This window comes from Trachypithecus francoisi, unplaced genomic scaffold (assembly GCF_009764315.1).
Source record: "Trachypithecus francoisi isolate TF-2019V2 unplaced genomic scaffold, Tfra_2.0 Lachesis_group4, whole genome shotgun sequence".
Classification (NCBI taxonomy): domain Eukaryota; kingdom Metazoa; phylum Chordata; class Mammalia; order Primates; family Cercopithecidae; genus Trachypithecus; species Trachypithecus francoisi.
Genome location: NW_022681469.1, coordinates 15,383,276 through 15,393,412, shown reverse-complemented (window position 1 = coordinate 15,393,412; position 10,137 = coordinate 15,383,276). Strand labels below are relative to the sequence as shown.

The window sequence follows — 10,137 nt, the reverse complement described above, 5'->3', positions numbered from 1 at the left end:
TCTGGCAAGAGAAAAACAGACACATTGACCAATGGAGTAGGATTGAAAGCCCGTATATAAAACTACACATCTGTGGTCAATTGATTTTTGACAAAGTGACAAGAATACACAGTGGGGAAAAGATAGTCTCCTCAATAAATGAGGTTGGAAAAACTGGGTATCCACATGCAGAAGAATGAAATTTGATCCTCTTCTTACACCATATGTAAAGTTAAATCAAAATATATTAAATATTTAAATGCAAGACCTGAAATCATAAAACTCTTAGAAGGACACATAGGAAAAGAGCTTCTTGACACTGGTTTGGGTAATGACTTACAGAAAATTATACCAAAAGCACAGACAAGAATTCAGCCAAATAAAAATAGACAAATGGGATTGCATCAAAATAAAAAGCTGCAAAGCAAAGAAAACAACCAGTAGAATGGAAATTGGGAGAATTCCATTCTCTCAAATTCATAAACCACGTATGTAATAAGTGTTAATTTCCAAAATATATAAGGAACTTTGGCTGGGTGCCCTGGCTCACGCCTGTAATCTCGACATTTGAGGATGCCAAGGCAGAAAGATTGCATGAGCCCAGTAGTTTGAGACTAGCCTGGGCAACATAGTGAAACTCTGTCTGTACAAAAAATAAAAAAAATCTAACTGGGTGTGACAGTGCATGCCTGTAGTCCCAGCTACCCGGAAGGCTGAGGTGGGAAGATTGGATCATCCTTCCTACCTTGAGGCTCCAGTGAGCTGTAATGGTGCTACTGCACTCCAGCCTGGGTGACATAGTGAGAACCCATCTGAAAAAAAAAAAATAAATAAATAAAACAAATAATAAAAATATAAGGAACGTATTCAACTATATTGCAAAAACAAACAAAAACCCTAAATAACCTGATTTTAAAATGGGCAAAGGACCTGAATAACATCTCTCAAAATAATACAAAAAGTGTATGAAAATATGTTTAATATCACAAATCAACTGAGACATGCAAATCAAAACCACAATGAGATATCACCTTACATGTGTTAGAATGGCTATTACCAAAAAGATGAAGAATAACCAGTGTTGGCAAAAATACAGAAAAAAGCAACTCTTTCACTCTGTTGACAGGCATATAAATTACGGAAAACAGTATAAAGATTTCTCAGAAAATTAAAAACACACCTACCTTATGTTCCAGTAATTCCACTTTTAGGTGTATATTCAAAGGAAATGAAATTAGTATCCTGAAGAGATATCTGCACTCCCATGTTCATTGAAAATTATTCACAATAGCCAGGACATGAAAACAATCTAAAAGCCCATTAATAGATGAATGAACAAAGAAAATGTGGTGTGCATACACAATGGAATACGATTCAGTCTTAGAAAAGGTGATTCTGCCATTTGCAACAACCTAGACAGAACTGGAGGACATTATACTATGTGAAATACTCCAGACAGAAATACATGTATTATATGATCTCACTTACTTGTGGAATCTAAAAAAACAAACCCACAGAAGTAGAGAGTAGATTGGTGGTTGCCAGGGTTCGGGAAGGGGAAATGGGGAGATATTGGTCAAGGGGTATGAAGTTTCAGTTATGCTAAGTGAACATGCTTTGGAAACCTAATGTATGGTAGTATGAGTATAGTAAACAATACTGCACTGTATACTTGAACTTTCATCAGAGGGTAGATCTTAAGTGTTCTCACTATACATGAAAAAATTGAAAATAGGAACTATGTGAGGTGGTAGATATATTTTAAAAGGAAATATTTTTACTTTCTTTTTTTTTTTTTTTTTTTTTTTTGAGACGGAGTCTCGCTCTGTCACCCAAGCTGGAGTGCACTGGCCAGATCTCAGCTCACTGCAAGCTCCGCCTCCCGGGTTCACGCCATTCTCCTGCCTCAGCCTCCCGAGTAGCTGGGACTACAGGCGCCCGCCACCTCGCCCGGCTAGTTTTTTGTATTTTTTAGTAGAGACGGGGTTTCACCGTGTTAGCCAGGATGGTCTCGATCTCCTGACCTTGTGATCCGCCCGCCTCGGCCTCCCAAAGTGCTGGGATTACAGGCTTGAGCCACCGCGCCCGGCCTATATTTTTACTTTCAACATGGTCTTATAGGGACCTCTTTTTGATGTTGGTGTTAGACTCACATATGCCTTGGGTGCCTCGGGGTGGCAGACAGACTGTAAAGTGGCCCTGCCTGTCCCTCAACCCTGGTATTGGGCCTTTGTGTAACCTCCTTCTTCTGAGTGTTGTTGGTGACTGTGACTTGCTGCTAGCCAGTAGAATATGGCAAAGGTGATAGGCTGTCACTCCAATGATTGTGTTACGTTATTTAAGACCCCGTCTTGTTAGCAGACTCCCTTTAGAGACTGCTGACTTGACGTGAGTGGCCATGCTGAAACAGCTCACTTGGCAGAGACTGTGAGAGGCCTCTAGGACCAGAGAGCAGCCTCCCACCAACACCCAGCAAGAAACAGGGGCTCTCAGTCCTGCTTCGGAAGGCCCCTCAACCACAGGATAAGGAATTCTCTCACTGGAAATACAAAACCCGCTTAAACAATTATCATTTACATCTTGGGATTCATGGAGGATCTAAGTAGAGATTTGGATGGAGAGGTAGAAAAGGTATTTGATTTTGAAGGGATTTGTGCACAAAGGCAGCAAGGTAAGCGTGGATGTGTGACAGGGAAGTGCTGACACAGAATTCTTTGGTGTCACTATTTTTCCTAGGTATCTCCTATACTTGTCTCTGCATTTAAAGTCTTGAGAATGTTCTGATGGGAAGAGGAGCGTTCATATGGCCTGAGGATAGAACTCAGTCACAGAGACCCAGACAAATCATAGACATTGATACTAACCACGGCAGCATGCAGGCAAAACTGGACAAGGCAAATTAGAGTAGTTTGCAGGCCTCGTGGTAACTGACACTAGGAGAAATTTGCATCCTGTCTGAACCGAGAGAAGACCTCTCCTCTTTAGCCTGAGCATCCTCCTCTTTAAGTGAGCTCTGGTTCAGATGCAGAGCCTGACCACTCTTTAGCACTCCTAGGAAAGATTAAAAGCAGGACTGTGGCTAGGGGCAGGGAGGAGGCCAGGGACCAAGGCACTCAAGTGGGGACTGCAGGAGGGGTCAGAATGCAAGCAGCACTGAGGGTCTTCTTCATGTTGCTCTTTAGCCTGCTGAGTCTTCTGGGGATTGCAGCGAATGGCTTCATTGTGCTGGTGCTGGGCAGGGAGTGGCTGCGATATGGCAGGTTGCTACCCTTGGACATGATCCTCATTAGCTTGGGTGCCTTCCGCTTCTACCTGCAGTTGGTTGGGACAGGGTGCAACTTCTATTACTCTGCCCATGTGGTCGAGCACTCTGGGGGTCTCAGCCAACAGTTCTTCCATCTACACTGGCACTTTCTGAACTCAGTCACCTTCTGGTTTTGCAGCTGGCTCAGCGTCCTGTTCTGTGTGAAGATTGCTAACATCACCCACCCCATCTTCCTGTGGCTGAAGTGGAGGTTCCCAGGGTGGGTGCCCTGGCTCCTGTTGGGCTCTGTCCTGATCTCCTTCATCATAGCCCTGCTGTTGTTTTGGGTGAACTACTCTGCATATCAACCATTTTTTATTAGAAAATTTTCTGGGAACATGACCTACGAGTGGAATACAACGACAGAAATTTACTATTTCCCGTTCGTGCAACTGGTCATCTGGTCAATTCCTTGTTCTGTTTTTCTGGTCTCAATTATGCTGCTAATTAATTCTCTGAGGAGGCATACTTGGAGAATGCAGCACAACGGCCACAGCCTGCAGGACCCCAGCACCCAGGCTCACACCAGAGCTCTGAAGTTCCTCATCTCCTTCCTCATTCTTTATGTTCTGTCCTTTCTGTGCCTGATCATTGATGCCACAACATTTATCTCCATGCAGAACGACTTTTACTGGCCATGGCAAATTGCAGTCTACCTGAGTGTATCTGTCCATCCCTTCATTCTCATCTTCAACAACCTCAAGCTTCAAAGTGTGTTCTGGCAGCTCCTGCTGTTGGCAAGGAGCTTCTGGGTAGCCTAGATGGCATGGTCTCCTTATCTAGACTCCCGGAAAAGAAAGGTGAGGATGGCAGAGCTGTGGCCCACCGACATGGAGGTGTTTTCATAGGTAGATGAATACTGGGTCGTGCTATGGGGTTCCTCCTCTGGGAAGCGGAGGAGACAAGGAATTCTGGGAACTCTCAGCATGCTTCCCTTCTGTGGAATATTATTAAGATGCAATCCCATGGATTCCAGAGAGCCAGTCTTGCTCAGAAGTTCAGAAGATGTTAATACCATGCCATGCTATCTTTATGTTTGTACCCCTTTGTTATGTGGAAGGCTTCGGTTAAAAGTGTTGATTAACTGTGCTGTTCCATCTCCACTGCCTTTCAGAAAGTTAAGAGCAAGTATTTGTCTCTATGGCTGAACTGAGATGTGGATAGGGAAGCGACAGCCTTCTTGAGGACAAATGTCATGGTTACTATGAGAGCCCCAAGGGACAGGCAGTTGTGGCAGGCAGTGGCCTGGGCTGTGAGTTCTGATTGCCCTTTACTGCATGAAGATACTTTGTCTCCACACAAACTGGGATAATCTGGTTTTAATTTTATTAAGTGTACTGGAAGATTTCTACACCACCCGGTCTGTTTTCTCATGAACATTTCTGACTTCAATTTTCTCTTCTCTGAAGTCTGAGTAGTAGCCAGACTTTTTTCTTGTTTATCATTCCTTTAGAGAAAAGACACATTGTGGCTTTCTTTTCTTCCTTAAGCATATGTCACAGAGTCACATCTGCATGGAATAAATGTGTACTTTTCAATCTGAAAAACAGACTTAGGAATTTCATTAGACTGGAAGTGGTGATGTCTGTAATCCTAACACTTTGGGAGGCTGAGGCAGGCAGACTGCTCAAGCTCAGGAGTTCAAGAGCAGACTGGGCAAGATAGTGAGACCTCCTCTCTACTAAAAATTCAAAAAAAAAAAAAAAAAGATCACCCAGGTGTGGTGGTGTACACCTGTGGTCCTAGATACTCGTGAGTCTGAGGTGGGAGGATCACTTGAGCCCAGGAGATAGAGGCTGCAGTGAGCTGTGATCACAACAATGTACTCCAGCCTGGGCAACAGAGTGAGACCCTGTCTTAAAAAAAATCATTAGTTTGTATCTAAAAACTACTTCAATGTTGTTTTAAAAGGAACCACCCTGTTCAAAATTTTACATTTAAATACTGTTTTAAAATAACTTGCTCCAATTACTATGCAAATGATTTTAGAAATAATTTTGGAAAAAAATTTATTTAGAGATGAGTGCCTCTAAGATAGCCTAAACGTTTTTGCTGAAGGGCATCAATGTGCAAATTTCAGAGACTAGCTTGCAGCTGAATTCCTGTTAGAAAGAAAGTGTAATTTCCTCTAAGAGTGAAGGTTTCCTTATTGATTAGGGGATGCACCGATGAGTGGATGAATACTCATGAACAGTAATCTTTGGGCACATGGCTCTACATTTTTAATTTAGGCATTTATTTTTAAAAATAGGTAATATATTTTCATGGCTGAAAATTCAAAACCTATTGAAGAGTATGTATAGAAAATCTCCTTCCTATCTGTTCCATCCTGAGCCATTCTTACCAGTTTTATGTCTATCCTTGCAGAGACATTTTATTCTATACCAAAAGCCACTAATACTTAATGAACCAGTCAACTAACTTACACACTGGTATATTCTATACTAGTACCTAACTAGCTACCAGTCAAATAACTTATAATGTCTCCATCTTTCCACACAATGGTTACACAATACACACATTGCCGTGCTCCTTGCTCTTTTCACCTTATAACATATCTTGGAGAGCTATGTATGTGGACATGCATAGTATTTCCTCACTTTAAAAATTTTGCACTGATGTACCACAATTTCTTTAGCCATGTGTTTGTGGTCATTTAGGTTACTTCCTGTTTTTTGTTGTATAATAATGCTATAATGAATAATCTTCTGCATATGTAATTTTGCACATGTGCAAAGTAATTATAGGATAAGTCTCATGAAATGGAATTACTGAGTTAAATGGAACGTGCATTTCTAATTTTGACAGATATCACCCTTTATTGGTTTGCATCAATTTACTTTTCCACCAGCAATTTATTAGAGAACTTTTTTCACACTTTTTGTTTTTTCTAATCTGTTAGGCTAAAAAAAAAACACATTAGCTGTCATTTGCATGACTCTTACTATGAGTGAGTGTTTATAATTATTTTATTTGGTTAGAGCCATTTATGTTTATTTCCTGAGGACAGTCTGTATCTTTTTTGGATTTGATTTTGGCCTTTTTCTTATTGGTTTTGAGGAGCCCTTTATATCCTAGAGGAATTAGCTCTTTATTTGTGATATAAGCAGCAAAGCAATTCCCTACTCCCAGTGTTTTTTATTTCATTTTTTCTTAATTCTAATGTTAGTTTTAAAAGCTGTTTTATTTTGAAATAATGATAGACTCACATGAAGTTGCAAAAATAGCATAAATCTTCATCCAGCTTCCCCCAGTGGTGACATCTTATATAGCTGTGGTATAACAAAACTAGAAAATTGACATTGCTACATTACTGTTAGTCTACGGAACTTATTCAATTTTCACTACTTTAAAAACTTGTATTTGTGTGCTTGTGTGCTTGTGTGTGTAGTTCTGTGCAATTTTATCCTATTTAGAGACTTGTGTAATTACAATCAAGATACAGAACCATTCCATCAACATAAAAGAACTCCTTCATGCTTTGCATTTGTACCTACTTCCTTTGTGGTTTGGCTCTGTGTCCCCACCCAAATTTCATCTCCAATTGTAATCCCCTTGCACTGAGAGAGAGACCTGGTGGTATGTTATTGAATCATGGGGGTTGTTTCTCCTGTGATATTCTCATGATAGTGAGTGAATTCTCACAAGATCGGATGGTTTAAAACTGTGGTACTTCCTTCTTTGCTGTCTCTCTCCTGCTGTCATGTGAAGAAGGTACTTTCCTCCCTTTCACCTTCTGCCATGACTAAGTTTCCTGAGGCTTCCCAGCCATATGGAACTGTGAGTCAATTAAACCTCTTTCCTTTATAAATTACCCAGTCTCAGGTAGTTCTTTATAGCAGTGTGAAGATGGACTAATACAGATAATTGGTACCAGGAGTGGAGTACTGCTCTAAAGATAACCTGAAAATTTGGAAGTGACTTAGGACCTGCATAGCAGGCAGAGGCTGGGACAGTTTGGAGGGCTCAGAAGAAGACAGGAAGATGTGGGAGAGTTTAGAACTTCCTAGAAGCTTGTTGAATGGTTTTAACCAAAATGCTAATGGTGATATAGACAATGAAGTCCAGGCTGACATTGTCTCAGATGGAGATGAGGAAATTATTGGGAATTGGAGTAAAGGTCACTCATGCTATGCTTTAGCAAAGAGAGTGGTGGTATTTTGGCCCTGCCCTAGAGATCTGTGGAACTTTGAACTTGAGGGAGATAATTTAGGGTATATGCTGGAAAAAATTTCTAAGCAGCAAAGCATTCAAGAGGTGACCTGGCTGATTCTGAAAGCATTTCGTCATATGCATTCATGGAGATTATCTTAAACTGAAACTTTTATTTAAAAGGCAAACACAGCATAAAAGTTTGGAAAATTTGCAGCCTGATCATGAGGTAGAAAAGAAAAATCCATTTTCTGGGAGAAATTCAAGCTGGCTGCAGAAATTTGCATAAGTAACGAGGAGCTGAATGTTAATAGCCAAAACAATAGGGAAAATGTCTCCAAGGCACGTCAGAGATTTTTGTAGCAGCCCTTCCCATCACAAGCCTGGAGGCCTAGGAGGATGATATGGTTTCATAGGCTAGCCCTAGGGCCCTGCTGCTGCTCTGTGCAGCCTCAGGACTTGGTGCCCTGCATCCCAACTGCCCCAGTTCCAGCCATGGCTAAAAGAGGCCAAGGTACAGCTTGGACTGTTACTTCAGAGCATGCAAGCCCCAACCCTTGGCAGCTTCCACATGGTGTTGAGTCTGTAGGTGCACAGAAAGCAAGAATTGAGGATTGAGAACCTTTGCCTAGATTTCAGAGGATGTATGAAAATAACTGGATGTCCAGGCATAGGTCTGCTGCATGGGAAGAGCCCTCTACTAGGGCAGTGCAAAGGGAAAATGTGGGGATGGAGTCCCCAAAGAGAGTCCCCACTGGGCCACTGCCTAGTGGAGCTGTGACAAGAGGGCCACTGTCCTCCAGACTCCAGAATGGTAGATCCACCAACAGCTTGTGCTATGGGCCTGGAGAAGCTATAGGCACTTGATGCCAGCCCATGAAATCAGCCACAGGGCCTGTACCCTGCAGAGCCACAGAGGTGGATCTGCCCAAGGCTGTGGGAGCCTACCACTTGCATCAGCGTGCCCTGGATATGAGACATGGAGTCAAAGAAAATCATTTTGGAATTTTAAGATGTAATGACTGCCTGCTGTGCTTTGGACTTGCATGAGGCCTGTGGCTCCTTTGTTTTGGAAAATTTCACCCATTTGAAATGGGAACATTTACCCAATGCCTGTACCTACTCTGTATCTTGGAAGTAACTCACTTGTTTTTGAATTTACAGGCTCATAGGCAGAAGGGACTTGCCTTGTCTCAGATGAGACTCTGGACTTGGACTTTTGAGTTAATGCTATAATGAGTTAAGACCCTGGGGGACTGTTGCGAAGGTGCGGGTGGTTTTGAAATGTGAAAGGGACATGAGATTTGGGAAGAGCCAGAGGTGGAATGATATGGTTTGGCTCTGTGTTCCCACCCAAATCTCATCTCAAATTGTAATACCCATATGTCAAAGGAGGGACCTGGTGGGAGGTGATTGAATCATGAGGGTGATTTCCCCCTGGTGTTCTCATAATAGTGAGTGAGTTCTCATAAGATATGATGGTTTAAAAGCGTTGCACTTCCTCCTTCACTCACTGTCTCTTTCCTGCCACCATGTGAAGAAGGTACTTGCTTTTCCTTCACCTTCTGCCATGATTGTCATAAGTTTCCTGAGGCCTCCTGGCCATGTGGAACTGTGAGTAAATTAAACCCCTTTCCTTTATAAATTACCCAGTGTCAGGTAGTTCTTTATAGTAGTGTGAAAACTACTATATAGTAGTGTGAAAACTATAGTAGTGTGAAGACTAATACGCCATCTGTATTTTTGTTTGTTTTTACTTTTACAGTAATGGCTTGTGATATACAGAAATTTTTGCTGATTTCATCCAAAAAAGTTTAATGACTTCTGGGATTTTGCCTCATAATTAGCAGGCAGTCCTCATGTTCTTATCATAAATATTCTCTTTTATTTTCTTCTTGTACTTTTACATTTTCATTCTTACACTTAAATATTTTAAATCCTGATATAAGGTATATTTTTTGATAAATTTTATTTTTTCAGATTATTAACTTGTTGTCTTAATGCTATTTATTGGATTTTTTTCTCCACTGATCTAAAGTGCTACTTTTTATGATGTATTAAATTATTGTGTATTTTGGCTTATTTCTAGACTGTCTGTTCTGTTTCACTGCCTTGGTGTAAGCATGTGCTTTGACTATAGCATTTTAATTGTTTTAGGTTTAAAATATGTTTTAAATATCTGGTAAACTAGTCCTTCTTCATTAATCTTTTTCAGAAATGTTTTGATTATTATTTCTAGAATAATTTTGTGTGGTCTCAAAAATAAATTTCTTTTAAAAAATTAATTGGGATCCTGTTATATATGCAATTTAACATAAGGAGATGTATATCTCCATTATGTTGGCTCTTCCTATGTAAGAATTGGTCTGCCTTTCCATTTTTTCAGATTTCTTTTTTTATTACTTTCAGTAGGTTTTAATTCTTTAAAAATGTAGATCTTGTAATGTGTATCCTTATAGGTATACATCATGCCTTAGTTTCCTGATATGTTAAGTGAAGTAGCAGCTGTGAGGATGAAATAAATAATATATGTACATGACACATAAATAGTACTCATTATAACTTTTTAATAGTAATTGTAACTGAATATTATTATTATTTTCCATCTCTGCATCAATATGAAGGGAGCAAAGAAACCACAGTTAGGCAATAGCTTTTCTAGTTATTCTAGACTAGGCTAGCAAAGACTAGTTATTCTTTTA

The 10,137-nt window shown here is 40.5% G+C and overlaps 1 protein-coding gene across 1 annotated transcript; it reads left to right on the top strand.

Annotated features, from left to right (window-relative positions):
• The first annotated feature begins 3,120 nt into the window (after nt 1–3,120).
• Nucleotides 3,121–4,659, top strand: TAS2R41 (taste 2 receptor member 41). The gene has a single exon (XM_033193725.1). It carries the CDS (start codon nt 3,121–3,123, stop codon nt 4,042–4,044), a length of 924 nt encoding a protein of 307 aa, XP_033049616.1. The 3' UTR covers nt 4,045–4,659.
• Nucleotides 4,660–10,137: the final 5,478 nt, after the last annotated feature.

Bases quoted from the DNA above. Each gene is read 5' to 3' on its own strand.
- TAS2R41 (XM_033193725.1), top strand. From the start codon at position 3,121: ATGCAAGCAGCACTGAGGGTCTTCTTCATGTTGCTCTTTAGCCTGCTG.